Genomic DNA, 17,629 nt, shown 5'->3' with positions numbered 1-17,629 from the left:
ACACAATGATTGAATAACTTGAAAAAAGGTTAATTTGGCTGCACCATATTCGGTCCGGTTCTTGGTAACACCTGAATTTCTCATAGCATAAAGAGCAAAAACATTATTTATATTAATTTTGTTCAGTCAGTTCGAATGGCTATAGTTGTTCGATCCAATTATACCTTTAAAGAAGTTTTCAATACAGTATTTCCATTTTCCAAGTGTTCTTCTTTTCAAGTATTCATCTGAAATTCAGATATAGCCTTGCAACATATACAATTTCTATTTTTTGAATATTTTCATTCTTGTTAAATGCTTTTATAGAAATTTTATTTGCGTGGAAGATTCTTTAAATCCCTTGCTTGCTAAAAAAAAAAAAAAAAAAAAAAAAAAAAAAAAAAAAAAAAAAAAAAAAAAAAAAAAAAAAAAAAAAAAAAAAAAAAAAAAAAAAAAACTACAACTAATAACTTTATAAAACCTATCTATCGTACCTTAGTATAAATATAAGAAACCTCCATATATTCATATATTTGAAAATTATTATTATGAACGGAATATCCGTTGAAATAAATTTTTCAAACTTTTAAAATCGACACCAATTGATTCTTCCACACATATTGTGGGTCACAAAGCTAGCGTCTTATTCATTTATTATAAATGAAAACTCGAAAAAAGTAAATTTAGACGTCCACACCTTCTTCATTTAAATATTCAGCGAAAGAAACAGTCAAGAGCTTTCGGCTTCCCCAATGATCCAGCGATCATTATTCTACATACGTTTCTACGCATGCACGACGGAGCGTGTACTCGTATAATCAACTAATTATTCATTTCGGTGTGTGGGTACTTACGCACTAAAGATTACGTCGTAGGCTGGGACGCGACAAGACGCATTAACACACATGCACAATTATGCATGAAAACGCTGTGCGCCTAGGCAAATGCGTTTAGCCAACTGGAGTGTAAGAAGACATTATTCTGCAGCAACGATGGCACCGTACAGCGATTTTGAATGTCGCTTTTTAGCACGCTTGTATAAATATATGTATATGTGTGTATGTGATTAGAGTTGCTCACATATCACACTTTCTTTTGGCCAAGAGCTGTGAAAATAACACTACTTTACAAGCCCGGTAGAGTAGGCACAATGAACTCATTTCAGCCATAGTTCCACATTGTACGGTTTGGCAGATATCTAATACACATGTATCTATGTTGGTGTGTGTGTATGTCTATGGAATACTTGGCATTCTCTTGGCCAGCTTGGGTACATGAGTTGTTGTTGTTGGTCATAGTGTTAGCGCCCTCTAGCAGACCTCCGTGCGCTGCACACCAACTGTTCATGCTACCATAAAATTTCACATATTAATACCCACCGCCACACACATACACAAACAAGTTCTCCATGCACACTCATATAAACAATAGTTCAACTCATTTACATACTTATTGTATTTGGTATGATTAGTATTACCTCAGGCTTGCTTTGCACTTCAGTCATTGTAACGCGCCGAAAAGCGTCGCGCTCTGTTAGGCAAGTAATGCCAAAATTTCCAGCAACCAAAACTCGCTGCTCCACGTAAAACAACAGCCAACAACAACGCGTACAATGCGACTCGACTCGACTCTGCTTTTTAGTATTCATTAAAATAAGTGACAAAGGGTAACCAGGTGGCTAACAGCAGACTCTTCCAATTGTAAACGTGTTCTTCGTGTTGTTTTTGTTTTTGTTATTTTAGGTTACACCGAAACAAAAGAAAACTGCAAGTCGACTCGAGTACATACATACGTATGTATATATGTTGATTTAAATGCAGCTATCTGTATATGTACATGTATAAATCAGCTTGCGAAAAAACAACAAAACTTACGCAAACTATTCACACATATGCGCATGTCTGTGCATGTGTGTGCTAAGTGAAAAAAGCCTAACTGGAAAATGGGCACACAAGGTAAATAAACAGCGTGAAATAAAAGAAATTTTGTAGTTGAAAGTCATCGTTAATGTTTGCAATGCGCTCGAACATTTAAATGCTTATGCGCGCATCGACACACTTACAGACGTACATACATATGTACGTACATGCATGAAACCAAAATATGCAGTTTGTTAACAACAGACAACATAACAACATACATATGTATGTACATATGTATAGTATGTGTGTATGTGCATATGTAGAAAGTATGTTGACAGCTAAGTTCAGAAGGCTTAATAATTACCGTAATTCGTGTTTTTTTGAGAAAATATTTCTTTTGTTGGTACTCAGTAATTGTCGTTTTTTTTATAATTTTCCGCACGGTTCAAGCATTAAGCTCAGTATAAATATATTAAAATTGCTTTAAGTGGCTACTCTAAATTGTAATCGCACCTCTAACAAGCTTTCTTATGAAAACTTGTTTCTAATAAATATGTGATCACACGCCCGGATTTATTGTATGTACATCAGGTAAAGTACTTTCACCTGAGTAAAATTCTCCAGTATATTTCTGCTATGATTTAAGCCGCTTTAATAATAATAAAAACAACTGATCATAAGTAAAAGCCTCGATACGCCGAGCGCTGGAGCGTTGTGTATCGAACAAATTATGCCGGTACTTCAAACAAACCCGCACACCATCGTTGCAACCCTGCACTAACATGCTCAATACAGCTCTTTGCGTTCTACTCGTTTAATATAAGTTTTTTGACAAGAGAGCATAACGCAATAATAGTGAGGAGCAAAATAGCGAAGAATAAATTTGATTTCATTTTTAATTGTACAAATTGCTCCTGGTAAAGGACATTTTTCCAAAGTAAAGGTTAGGATGACGTAAAACAACTAAAGAGTGATCCATTTCGAGGTTACCTAATTCTTTAAAGAAAAACACAGAAAGTTCGCATTTAATTTGGAATGTTTATTATCAATCGAAAGAATATTATTTGGCATTAATTTTCTGAAGATTGTCTCCTTCAAAAGTTAGTCGTATCTACAGCTCCGTTGAGTCCAATTTCGATGACTTCTTCGAGCATATCGACTGATAATGTCGAATTACATGGGTGAAGTTTTGCTCCAAGGCCTATATCGAAGCGGGATTATTCGCATAGACTTTAGACTTTACATATCCCCACAGAAAGAAGTCTAACGGTATGATATCACACGATTGTGGTGGCCAGTGGACCGGTCGATCGGTCCAAAATGTGAAATTATCTGATCCCCGAAGTAAATCCATTGATTCCACCACCTCATTAACCACACCAAACTGCTCTTTTTTTCTGGAAGAAATGACAGCTCTGAATTTCAGCTGGTTTTTCTTCTTTCAAATGCGAATAGTTTGCTTGTTTACATACTTATTGAGCCAGAAAAGAGCTTTAACGCTAAACAAAACTGGCTTGAACTTTTCAAAAGCCCATAGAACGAAGTAGGTTAGAAGGGTAGGTGGGGCAGCTTCAGCTCTTACACAAGCTGTATTTTCTACGCTTTTAATTTAAGATCACGACGAAAATGCGCTAAGTCGATCCATACATCTGTCCAAGTTTCTGCGTACGGCGCCAAATCGACTCTCGACGGTCTTCATGTACATTTTGAGCGACAGTTGCTATATTTTCTTCACATCCTGCTGGACGTGATATATTCGGTCGCATATTATCCAATAACGAATGGTGGGTCTCAAGATGGGTGATGGTTTCCGATTATATTGCCCATGAGTTGAGCGAAGCGCGCGAAACACATTTGTCAAAAAAAGGCTATTGAAAAAGTACTTCTACTTGGATCACCCGATAGAATTTAACTTTTGTAGAACACAAATGGTTTAACGTGGGCTATACTACGTTGTTTTACTTATACATACAATTATAATAACATATAAATATGTTTCGTCATAAAACAATATTATTAGCTTTATGCTTTAAATATGTTGAGCTACTTAGTCAATGGTAAGTAGCCCAAACAGAATTATCAAACAAAAACACATTTTATTAATCGAAAATCGCTTTATTGTTCTTCAAAATACTCTCCATTAAAGTCTATACTGTTTCATTAGGTATTGAAAAATTCTTTCAATATCGCGCTACCACGCGACTTTAAGTAATATATAAATAACTGTATAGCTGAGAATCTTTCCGTTACAATCAAGTGCATATAGTTGGAGAGATTTTCATAGTTCTGTCTAGAAAACAATTTTTCAATTTTTTTTACGCAGCCTAGTACATACTATATGTACATATATGTATATTCGCGAGTGCGGTACAATTTCCTTAATTGAATATGCGATCTCGCTTTCTGCACTTTCATTTTATTTTTAACAAATTGCTAAATTTAATGTCGTAACTTGTGCATAGTAATTGACCTCTGAATTTAAAGCGCTGACCCGGCTTCCTGTCAGAATCTTACAAGTTAGCGTAAACATATTTATACATATGTTCGGCAAATATTTACAATATAGACGCAAATATGTATGTATATAGTAGCTGGGTATGTAAGGTATGTATATAACTACGTACGCCAAATGGGTGTGTAACTGCACATACAGTTAAGCTCAACCCACCGGCCGAAGTCGCTTAAAAAGTGTGTTCAAAGAAATGCTCAGCCAGCGCCGGCTTTCTGCGGCGGCCAGGCGGCCACTTGTCAACATTGGCATATTGCATTCTCAGCCGCTGTTGATATATTCCTCAAGCAGCAAATTATGCATTTACATAAAAATGCATGGAAAACATTTAAACGTGTGTGTACGTGTATATGCGTTTGTGTGAGTGTGAGAATGTATGCTTGTGGCTCATAAATACGCCGCCACTACGCTTGTGTGGGCGTGCATTTGTGTTGGTAATTACATACACATATGTATATGTATGAATGGAAGCATATGTATATATGTACATGTGGATGTGTTTGAGCATACAAGTGGTGGCGCATGTGGGACGCTTCGCTGCGATTGACATTAATGGCACTTAGATCCCATTTGTTGCCTTTGTTTACCGGGCAGTCGCTTTTGGCCTCCAACTCTGTATTTATGGAACGTGCTGAATAATGAATACAGGATCTATGACTATGATTAAATGCACATGTAATACTGTATGCATATATGTAAGTACGTGTGTATGGTTCGGGAGCGTCAAAGTGCTCCAGCGACTACTTCAATTAAATTTAATTAAGATTTAAACTGCTCAACAACGTGACGATGACCTTAATGTAGCCACATCGATTGTGTCGGCTCTTATGAGGGGGTGTTTATTACATTTATGCGAGTATCAAAGCAAGAGTCAAACCGTCTATGTGCATGACGTGCAAAGAAAAGCGAACTTCATAAATGCTTTTCGCCGTTCACAACCGAGACTTTCGTAGCTACTTGTATGTTGATATGCCTTTGTATGTTCGTGTCAGCAATTGTGCGCTTTTGTGTGAGACTATGTCCGTTCCCGTTTTACTTTTTACAGCTATGATGAATATCATATGCAAGCATACAAAGATTTGAGTCTGTGTGTTTGCGTCTTTTGGGGAAGTGCTAATTGAGAATTACTTTCATCTTTCATTAGACAGGCAAAGCTTCTGCATTTCTAATATTTCTGCTAAGTGCATGTTACGTGTATTTGTTGTTATAAAAAACTTTCTTAGGTCTAATCATAATGGATCGAAAGCATTTTTAATTGATCGAAAATTAACGCGTGAAGAATTTTTACCATCACAACAACGTTTTTTTGTTTTTGTAAATGAAAGTGATACCCCAAAATTGCGTAGAGCAATCAATAAATAAATGAAAGTTGTTCTACTAATTCAAGAAGCCACTGTGAACTATGATGGATCGGGCAGATAAATGTGACAGCGCATTACAATGAATTACTTTTATAGCCCATTGGTTTAAGTAACTCAAGTGATAATCCGTTTTTTGTGCGGTCGACTTGAATTTTGGGTCCGAACTCATTATGGAGTAAGTCCTGCAATATGCAACGAAGGTTGCTGGAAATCCTAAAGTTTGCGAGATATCTTCTTTTAAAATAGTGCAGCATTGGGTTACGTGAAATTATAAAAAAGAAGCGAATCAAAAACGAAGCCCTAATCTTTTCCACATTTTTCTACAAAAAACATTGAACAATTTCTTTTCAGAGTCAAAACTAAAGTCAATGGGGAAAGACGTATATTAGTTATCAAATCGTATTAAAAATCCAAGTAAGGATATTTGTATTGGGTTTTTCTGATACCGAAAGAGAAATATTAAAAAAAAAAGTCATAGGTGTTCACTTCACATATTTTCACGTATTTTAATTCAAATCTTTATTAACTTCTTGAAAAGGGTATATTTTTGAGTCAATGCAAGCAAACAACTCTTTCATCCAATTTTCCATACACTTGTTATAAGTCTTCACTAAGATGGCTTTTAGTGAACTTAGCGAATCGTGATTTTTGCGATTTCAACTCATTTATGAATAGTTTAGAGTACATATTCATAAATCCACATCTCGTCATCAGCAATGATGCGTTTGATGAAGGTAAGGCCCTCAGCTCAATTGTCAAGCATTTCTTTTGCGACCTCTACTCGACGTCGTTTGCAGAAGAATTGGGTATTTTGGTACGAGTATGAGCATTGACACGCTTCGTACTCTAAATGTTGATCCATAAGATATATTCAGATTCTTTGCTGTCCTTCTGATGCCAACATGACGATTTTCACACATATATTGACATATGGAGATGAAACTTCTCAGGAACATAGAAAAAGTTTTACTAAGAAAGAACATGTTCTATCGCTTCGGTTCGCGCGAGTGGACCAGTAAGAGATGCTATGTACTATGCGTATAATATGTGCTTCTTTCAATTCTTTTTTAAATTATAAACGTCGTAACAACTCTAGTCAAGAATTTGAGATGTTCGGCCTATTAGCGATAATAAATACGCTAAGAGATTTGGCACTTTTATCTTTCATTCCAATGAAATCTTTTTAATTGGTGCAAATCACGTGTAATTTTTATTCCAAGTTAAAAAAGAGCTGCCAGGGCTTGTTTATCGAGGTGTAAGTTTGAAAGATATCGTCGACGGAACAATAGCTCAGCTTCATGTATTTTATAAGAACATTATTTTACTATAATTTTCGAAAATATAGAAGAAATTAGCACAATAAAACGATATGAACATCAGCAATGCCAAAAATATTACTAAAAATTAATAAAATAATTCACTTTATTACTATTAATGTAAGTAAAGTATTAATGAATTGGGCATCATCCTTGAGCTCTTTTAAAAATAGTTTCACAAAAGCAAGCACAAAGGTATCCTGTTGAATTCCATGTCAATATAAGGGATTCCTCGCTGTAGTTATATAACTTCTTGTTATTGAACTCTTATTGATTAAGCCAGTATATGCAATTTATACCAATTATTTGTTCGATTCGCTACTCTCCAATATCTGAAACTTTGAATGAAGCTTTAGTAAGCTTCATTGGGGTAACAATTTGGCCATTCCTAACTCTAAAACAACTTCTAAATGTTACTAAAATATATGTATATATTTTTTAATTTTTGATGAAAAATATTTACATTAGTTTTACAAAACACACATGTATAAATTAATATATTTGTTCCTTTTGTTATTCAAAAAAATATCTAAAAGCTTAGCGAAATTGAAGATTTAAATTACTCACTCACTTAAGGTACATGCACAGCTACACATAAACACCTGTTTTTGTATGTACATATACATATATACACATATTTATTTTATATAAAATTAGTTAGTCCTTTAGTAAAGCTCCAACTAATCATACACTCACCTAAACATCCTAAACCCATCTAGGCAATTATAGGATACATACAGACATACTTACACACACACGCATACGTGTATACAATATATCCTGGGTATAGTGTGTGTGTGTATGAGAGATAAATGTTGTTTTATCGCCTCTTTTCTTTCAGGCGACAACGCTGAGGCGCCTTATACCTGTTAGGGTAAGATATCCTTGAAGAGTTGCATTTCGTTGCGTTGCGTTGCGTTGAGTTGCGCTTTATTTCCTTTTCCTTTAGTTATGTTCTTCCAGTTGAGTTGTGTTGAATTACGTTTAATTAGTCGGTTGGTTGCGTTGTGTAGCGCATAGCATATTGTACGTTCCTTGCATTTAATTGTGCACACATGCAGACATACTCACACACACACATGCCATCATAAGTGCATAACAAGTTAAGTAAACTTATGTTGCGGTCGAATTATTCGTATTTGTTTTGCGGTCGACTGTTTGTATTGGCCCGGTGGTTTTATGGTGCCGTTAGGAGTCGCCCATTATGTCCGGCGTGCTGACCGAGGGTTGACCGTGCGCCAATGTTCACATATGAGCATCTGAGCTATATGACCGGTGGCTACTGAGGGCACGGAAATTGGTTTTTTAAAGCACAACAGAGATACTCCCGCTGCAGATACGATTAGAAAATTGGTTTTTCCTTTCTTTTTTTATTGCATTCCATACCAACTGCAATTTGTTTCTGTATGCGGGTGCATTTCAATATTATTCCAGGGGTTGCTCTTATCTCGAGTCATTGTTAGCCGTTCTCATTTCAAACTGTATTCGAACACGCCAACTCAGGATGTTGATTGAACGTCTGTCATTACCTCCTCTACCGAAAAACATATGCAAAAGGTTGTGTGCATGTGTGTGGGTATGCGTGTGTGTAATCATTTAGAACATTACCATAATGTGTGTGGAAAACGTGCCAGCTCTCTTTTGTTTGATGTATTGATTTTATAATTGCTAGTGTTCAGCGTTCAGAAAATGACAGTTATGTAGCTGGTTACGCGGGGCTTCCACGGGTAGTGACTAAATACATTTCAAACGTAGCATAGAGGGCGCTCATTCATTTCATACAAATACACACACACCGTAGATACATGCATTCATGTGCTTATTGGCTTTTGAAAATATATCTAAATATACATATGTACATATGTATGTGTATACATGAACCCACATGAAATGCATTTTCGAAATATGCATGTTTTATATATTTCGTTCATGAACGCATTCTGTTATGCAAAAATGCATGCTTTTGCACTGAGCCAAGTTATTTTCAGTTTTATTTACATATATATATATCTTTTTGTTAAGAAATAATTATTATTTCTACGCCAGCTAATAAGAATTAGTAAAACTTCTCCATGTTGATTGAACGTCTGTCATTACCCTTTAAATTTTTGTTTTCAAAATATACCATTCAACGTTGTTCTATAAAGTTTTAACTTAAGCATACATATAATTTGATTAGAATTTCCCAGAGCATTTCCTTAATATCTTATTTTTTTATTATTCCAGTTGAAATCGATGGCAATTTCCCGAATATAGGGATCGTCTAACTTTTCGATTTTGACACGTTTTTGCTTGAAAATTGTGGGAAATTTATTTTCATTGCTTTTTTGAAACTCTCTTCAACTTCGGCAGCTTTCGTCGGATTTCTCTTACAAATCTCTTCAACTTCCACTAATCTATATATAATAGGAGTATATCTCTATAAGAGTTGCTCGTTATGGGTTTTTCCTTTTGAAGGTAGTCGATGAAAAGTTTTTATATTAAATTATAAGGCATTGTCAGCTGACTAATTCGATCGAATATTGGGTTTTAAGATTTATGATGGAGTTGCGAATAGGACTCTCAGTAGACTTGTTATGCTAAACGCTCTTCAGGCGTAAGTCTTACAATGATTAAATGCCACACAATACTGAATAAATATAATATGACAGCTTGACACCACTCATGCGTGATCTGTCAGAAAAAGGCTTTTGAAAAAGTACCTTTACTTGAATCACCCAACCGTTTTATCTCACAAGCGACATACCACCGTGACGTATTTTTTGAAGGTTTTCTCCAACTGCAAATCATGTGGATTCAATTCCAGTGACACTTTCTTATAGAAACAGTAGAAACAGCTTGATATGTTAAGGGAATATATAAAATATTTGGTATATGGTGTTGAGGTGAAGAAATCTTCCGGTTTCCTTTTCCAAGACACTTTGTGATAAATTTAATAACTTCATCTAATTTGAATAATATACTTTTAAGTTCTTCAGTTCTCTATGTATGTCAAAATGTAATGAAGGCATTGTTTACCAAACGGTTTACTGACTTCCAAAGAAATTGAACAGTTCTCTTGCCATTGTTTAGTTCATCGAAATATTAATGTTGTTAAAGTGTCATGCTCTTCTAATATTCATACAACATGCTTTCTTCTATGTTAGAACAGGCACAAAGGAACTTTTGACAAGAGGTAATCGGGAACACTATATACACCAAGGTGTTTGATTTTTGAATAAAAATACTATTTATCAGCCAAAAAAATATTATCAGAAGTTTTCTGTGGCGTTTGTAAATTGATTTTCAATAGGCTATTGAAAGGAGCTCGAACAAATTCAACTAGGTTAAAAGCAAAATAAATGACAGTGAAAAATAGTGTTTGTGAAGATCCTTTGACGAATAAAAGAGTTTTCCATACAGGAACTTACTTTTGATTTATCAATTTGTATAGCAGTTATATCCAATAGCGATTATATATCGTCAGTTACGACAAATTAATAACTTTTTGGGAGGGAAGAACGGTGAAATTCGTAATCAAGACACCTTAAATACCCTATAGTACTGTCAGCACATCAGGTGTAAATTCTTCATTCAGATTTGTTGAGTAGTCGGTAAGAAGCTGAGGGCCCAGTATATAATATATGTATAGACAGATGGACAAAACTAAATCAACATAGCACATCACGCCGAACATATATACTCTATGGGGTCTCCAACATTTACCACTGTTTGCAATAACCTTCGTGGTAACCTTATTATAAATATTACTAAATTTTTGAGGTAAAGTTCTTTTAAAATTTTATGCAAATTGCAAGATTGTCCTGCTGATGTAGAAAGCTATGCAATAATCTTAATATAAGAAATGTATAAAATAGCAGTGACTCATAATAATAAAGAAGAAGCGATCGCACAATCAGACGGAAACGAGTTCACAAACTCGTGTATAAAAACAAATAAAACTTTCATAAAGTTGAGTTTCAACCTACCCTCACAAAAATTAGAGCACTCAACTGCAAAGGTGGTGCCCTTATACAACACGAAGTCTACCAAAAGTAGTAATAACACCAACTACAAATTATAAAACAACAACATCAACAATATTAAGCGAGGCACTGAACAGCGAATGACGAGCGTTGGACGCCGAAGAACAACCAAGGACCATGACACCAAATTCAATTCATTCATTTAGCAGCTCCTGGCTTCGAACTTTTCGTGTTGTTGTTGGTGTTGCTGTTGATTTTGTTTGAGTTTTCTCTTACCCAAACTTTATGCTCAACTGTTCTGCGCCAATTGGCAGCACTACTACCCAACTGTAATGTCAATAAAAACAGACAACAAAAACAACTAAGCAAATAACAGTTGCCATGTGCGTGTTGTCGTCGCACACATACGCACGCCTTCAAGTTCATATGCAAAGTGCAGCAGCGGGTAAGGGAGGCAGTACACTAAAAGCAATAACAACAACAAAAACAGAAAGCGGATATGCAGTGCACGACAAACGGAAGGACACGACACTTCGTGGCCAGGGGATGTCTCGGGTATTTGGTGTATTGAGGGTTGCGCGAAGGTGTGTTGGCCGCAAATAGTTAGTGTAACGCCGCCAATCGTGCAACGCCCAACTACCAACTATATGTATGCATATGTGCTGTGAGTGCAGCTGACAGTTGCCTAACAGAAATGGTAACAACACAAAGCCACTGGTGGCAGCGAGTTTGCAAATGATTAGTCACGGTGGTCGATGGCCCGACCGATGGTACAGCCAACTGGACGCAGCTACTCGCACAGCTGAGGCCAGGCGTTCGCCGTTTTTTATTGCCGCACGTTGCACGAAATGCTGGTTCATCTGCAGCGTTGGCCGCCAGACAATGAGCTCCAAGCAAACAATTTGTAATTGAATGAGTAAAATGACACAGATGAAATATGCTGTTTGGCTAATATCATTTTGCAAACAATATTAAATTTAATGTGAATGCATTTTAGGAAGCTACAACAGAAAGTCGGATTCTGAACATCTCCATGCGAAATGCAATCAGGCGTATACATATATACATATATATAAAGCTATGTAGGTGGTTACATAAGCTGAAGCCACGATTGTACATTCATACATAAATACTATATATGTACACCTATCTAATTGCATCTGTTACATGCATACAAAATTCATATATCTAGTTTTTGTTATAACTGAAAACTCTGCAAAAGCTTTTAGCTTGCAGCTTGTGTTTGGTGTTATTTTGTTTTTGCTTTTGCATTTGTTGTTGTTGCAAGTGTGATGTAATAGCTGGTTCAATAAACTTTGGCAACAACGGGGCGCCTTTTTGGTTTATGAAAGCAAATGTATCTACATACATATGTATGCATTGTTACATGTCTGTTTTGCGCTTTTGGTTTTTTGCACTTTGTAGCCATAGCGACCGTACAAGCGAAGTAGCGGAGTGGGGCACACACACAGGATATAAGGGTTGCGGCGCTTTTCTGTTTTTTCGATATCAGTTAGAATAAAAGCAGAAATATATACAACTAGCTGGTATATAAATATTTTATATATATACATACATATATACATTTTTACATAACCATTGCACGCCAACTAAAGCCAGACTGAACACATCCAATGGCTTTATTGCTATCATAATGTCCTATAACTTGTATATTGTGATTTTATGTAACGAAAAAATAGGCTGCATCGAAGCTATGGTACCCTTCACAGTAATTCGAAGATTACAGCACTGGCTTCGATAATAGTCTATGCGAAATTTGGTTGAAATAAAAGAGTTTTCCGTACAAGGATTTGAGTTTGATCATGTAATTTGTATGACAGCTATATATTATATGAGAGAAGAGGGCGTGTGCAAATTCAATTCAGATCGACAGCTCAAAAACTGTGTGTCTAGTGCGCACATATTCAAACGGCCAAATGGACTTGGCTCGGCACGCTGATCATTTACATATACATATATATACATACATAATTACATATATTTAAATACACCAATAATTTAGATTTTACTTAGCATAAATTCATCAACTGGAGCAGAAAAGTTTGAATTAAGCCATAACACTATTCTTAGTGCCAGCATTCTATTGCAAAAATGAGCACTCAATCCATTAAAGATTCATACACAACGATGCGCTACCCTAATGCACACACATGCATATATACGAAGGCATAGAAATGGTAAGCAATGAAACACATTCTGCTGAACTACTTTGAGAGCTCCATTCAGCCAGTAACACTGTATTTACGAGTTGTTGTAATAAAATTAGGCCATCAAATACTTTTTTATGTGAAAGCTTCGATTGAGTGCAATTTGAGTTATCTGCTGCAGTTTATAGCACGATAGCTGTGATTTTATAACCATTTATTTGTACAATGCACTTTACTACTCTCTCCCTCTCCCTATACCTTACGTTATATATCAAAAAGAGATTAATAGTATTTGTGGGTAAATGAAATGGGAAATATGCACATGAAATAAAATTTTGTTGAAAATAACGGGAATGGAGTTTTTAATACTTTTCAACAGAATAAAGTTTAGTCATGTTTATGTATTTTTAAATCTAGAGTTTTGAAAGTAAAGGGTGTGACTCTGCCTGATACATCTACATCAATGGACTCCTTAAAACTTACTAGTGTTGAAAACATACCGTTAGAAAATACCTACTTGTCAAGATATTATTTAATTTTCATCGGCTTAGTTATCCGAGATTATTCAGATAGCAGGGCGGCGACACGAGCCTTGAGCTTATTAACAGTACGTCGAGGAGTGCCTAACCTCGCTATCAATAGCATCGAGTGTCTTTGTGATAAGACTATATGGGTGCCAGGCCATAGCGGAATCGCAGGAAATTGCAAAGGTGATGAACTGTCAAGCTAAGGTACAGTAGCACCGCTATCGGTAAGATGGGAGCGGGTCGGTATTCCTGTATCCTCTTATGTTCTACTACTAGATAGTTGGAATTCGTGGAAGCTTGGCCAGCGTTGACCCACGTCTGTGCAAATTTGTATTGTCTACTAAGCATTTTACTAATTTATAAGTTCGAACACAGGAGTTTTTCTTTTCTATGACTTCACAAAGGATTACATATAGTAGTCCACGTGCGATCTTTGATCGGCCATCTAACCTAACATATGTTGAGTTATTTGTCTCTTATGTAAAAAGTAGAGCTGAACGCATAAAATTCTTGTTATGTGCTTCCAAAACAAGGTGGTTCCAAACCAGGTTTTTTCTACAACATTCTGATTGCACTGAACTTTTTATGGTGTGATTTTTAAAAAGTTCTTTGTTTGTTACAAAATACGATTTTTATTTATTATATTCTACTTAGTTACATAATTATCACTCTAATATTTTCGATATATACTGTTAAATATGCTAACTAGTCATCTACATTAAAATATATCTATACACTTAGTAGAATAAGTTATTTTTTAATCCCCTGTACACGCACACATTGTAAATAACTAATTTATACTGATGTGGATATAACTAATTGTAAATTTTCTTGATCTTCTTTTTATTCTTTGCAGTTTTATAGTTTACTAGAGCAAAATATCATTGCGAATTCCACTTTAACACTGCGACCATGCACGGTGTTTGTGCCTACAAATGCTGCATTCCAGCGCCATCATGGACCCACACATGTGCTCTATCACATAAGTGAGTAACAATACGTATTCAACGCACTTAATTGAAACATAAAAAACACCAACTTTTTATTGTCACTTTTTCTATTATATTATAATATTGTTGTTGTTTCTATTATTATTGTTTGTTCTTGTTGTCCATGTTGTGGAAAAAATTTCACACAAATAAATTACTTAAACTAACGAATAAATACAACGCTTTATACATATATATGTGGTTGTTGTATGTATGTCTAACATAATAATTTCGCATAATTACAGCAACGACACCAATGACGAAGGACGAACTCATAAAGGTTATACCGTCAGATATGGGTGGCAATCCATCATTGTATATAACGAAAAATCGCAATGGCGATATTTATGTGAATAACGCCAGAATAATACCATCGCTGACGGTCGAAATGACCAATAGTCTGGGAATGCGTCAGGTGAGATATGAATTGCTAAACTCTATAACTTCATTTCAAGAACTTTAAAGATATGTTAGCCTCAAAATAGTTAGAGGTCTAGTATCAATTTATCGAAGGATATTACATTTAAGTATAATACTTTATGCTCACATTGTTGGTTTTCTTATTTCACAAAAATTTTCTGAGATTTAGCAAAAAAAAAAATCAGGGAAGTTCGATTTTTCGAATCGAATTGGTTAGTAAATAGCTATGTCAGATCGATGTAAGATTTTTAAGTCATGAATCGGGACAGCAGTTCTTGAGTTTGCTAGCGAGCGATCCGATTACCTAAAAATTAACATGTAGCTTCGATAACTCTGTTTTGGCAAATTGAAGGAAATGAGTTGGTACTCATATAACAATATATAAAATAGTTATTGCATAACTGAATCTGAATCGTAGACGATATTAATAGAAATATTAAAGTATAGACATCAAGCTTTTAATTTTTTTTATCAGTCAGCTTTATATGCTCAAGCCATATTTATAAAAATTGTTGTTTCTCACAGGTGATGCACATAATCGATGAAGTCTTGGTGCCACTTACTGCTCTGCCCACTGCCAAAATGGAGTTCACCAATTTGGATGCGTATCAATTTATGAAACAGGCCGACATCTTAGATATCGGCGAGAATCGCTTGAGGTATAAATTCGTCGTTTAATTAAAAATTTATTACATTTAATTTATTTACTCTCTTTTTCATGCCGCCGCAGATCGTATCGCTCGCAAGTGACTTTAATGCGTAAGGATAATCTCTATCAGTCGCCAGGTGGACATACATTTTTAATACCCGTCGATGAAGGTTTCAAGGTAAGCGACTAAAATGGAGTGTGTTAATTGTTTTATAAATGCTAGTGTGGAGAAATACGATTACATAAGTAATAATATATTACTATATTCGTTCTACAACCATATACTATATGTACATTTATATCGTAAAATCAACCAGTTACCTTTGTCATTACTTCTGTACCCTTTTAAAAGTAGTTAGCAATTTACTGATTTGTAGAATGTTTAATAAATTCACTTTCATCTTAATCTATGTTAAATGGTATTAAGGGGTTATATCCACTGGTAACTGGTAAACGTGAATTAAAATCCTAAAAATATAATAGTTGTTACTATTCCGTTCAATGCGCATAGCAATTCATGTTTAAGTCTTCAATTGATTTAAAACGGTATCCCCGGAGCCGTTGAATAACCAGAAGTCACACAAGCGAATACAGTGGTTGCGTCACGTTATCGGTTGAAACTTTAACGAAAAACATACGAAGAATGTATGTTGAATTATCGTGGTGCAAAAACCAAGAGTTGTCGGTCCATAATTCCCGCTACTTTTTACGAATAGCTTCGCGCAAATGATGCAGAACACTCAAATACAATTTCCTCACAGAATGTCGGCCGAAAGGAACTCGGGTCCACCACACCTCGATAATCAAGGAAAACTGTCAACATAACCTGGATTTTTTACCTGATTTGACGGGCTCATCTTTGCCACGATATTTGTACGATTGATTGTATTTTTTGTATAATAGGTTTCATGATATTCTAGTAGTCGGAAAGCACACAGTTTCCACAGTCATTAACGCATCGAATTTGGAACCCATCGTGTTTTCACATTTTTGGACCCAAATGATCCCTCAAAATGGGTTTCACTGATTCTTTCGATATTTCAACAATGCCAGTGAGATTTTTGACTGTTAATCGTTCTTCTCAAGCACCAATTCCTTTATTTTATTGACATGTTGATCATTTGTTGATGTAATGGCCGTCCTGGACGTGGTTCGTCAACGCGTTCTCGACCATCTTTGAATAATTTGTACCAATCAAGAGCACTTGATCTCGACAATAAATAATAATCGAAGGTCTTTTCCAACATTCTGAACATTTAGGCACTAATGTGCTTCTACATAAAATATAATGGAGCTTATTTGTTGAATCATATCACTTCTTGTAAAAGTCGCCGATTGCCTTCAAGTGCTTCAGAAAACAAAAGTATACACACAAACACTAAAAATTATTACCCAAAAAACAACTACCCAAAAAACAATTCCTCAAAATATCATACAAATCAATTTTATCCGCTTTATAGCCTTAATCCGATATTAACAAACCGTTTGTTGGAATAAAAATCCGATTTGTATATCATCTCCATGCAATTTTCCCTATAGGGCAACACCCATTGCATACATAACAACAAAATACTTATGTTTATGTCTGCGAACACATCTAAACATACCTAGATGACATTTAATAGCGCCACTTATTGCAACCACTAATCAATTAAATGTCAATTAATTGTCATAGCAAACCACACGCAGCAGCCTGGTGGACAACAAAGTCATCGACGGACACGTCATACTGAACAATGTGATTTTTACAGCAGCCGCGCAAATGGAGGTGCCACAAACCACAGCCGCATTCGAGGACAATCTCAAAGTAACCGTTAGTTTCTTCAAACAAAAAGACGGCAAAAGTAAGTCGATTTACGCTAACTCTATACTACTCACATATCT

General features: G+C 35.4%; 1 protein-coding gene across 5 annotated transcripts in view; it reads left to right on the top strand.

The window, feature by feature from the left end:
• LOC108969833 (fasciclin-1) overlaps positions 1–17,629 on the top strand; it is a 39,156-nt gene that overhangs the window by 7,240 nt on the left and 14,287 nt on the right. For all 5 annotated transcript variants that reach the window (XM_018934806.1, XM_018934804.1, XM_018934803.1 and 2 more), the window contains exons 3-7: positions 14,544–14,673; positions 14,922–15,091; positions 15,622–15,755; positions 15,827–15,923; positions 17,421–17,589. In XM_018934806.1, the coding sequence (XP_018790351.1) occupies positions 14,544–14,673; positions 14,922–15,091; positions 15,622–15,755; positions 15,827–15,923; positions 17,421–17,589 (700 nt within the window). The remainder of the gene's footprint in view (positions 1–14,543; positions 14,674–14,921; positions 15,092–15,621; positions 15,756–15,826; positions 15,924–17,420; positions 17,590–17,629) is intronic.

The sequence above is a fragment of the Bactrocera latifrons genome, unplaced genomic scaffold, assembly GCF_001853355.1.
Source record: "Bactrocera latifrons isolate USDA-ARS-PBARC rearing strain unplaced genomic scaffold, ASM185335v1 scaffold_267, whole genome shotgun sequence".
NCBI lineage: Eukaryota > Metazoa > Arthropoda > Insecta > Diptera > Tephritidae > Bactrocera > Bactrocera latifrons.
The sequence above is the reverse complement of the archived record's forward strand: the minus strand, read 5'-3'. Positions and strand labels throughout refer to the sequence as shown.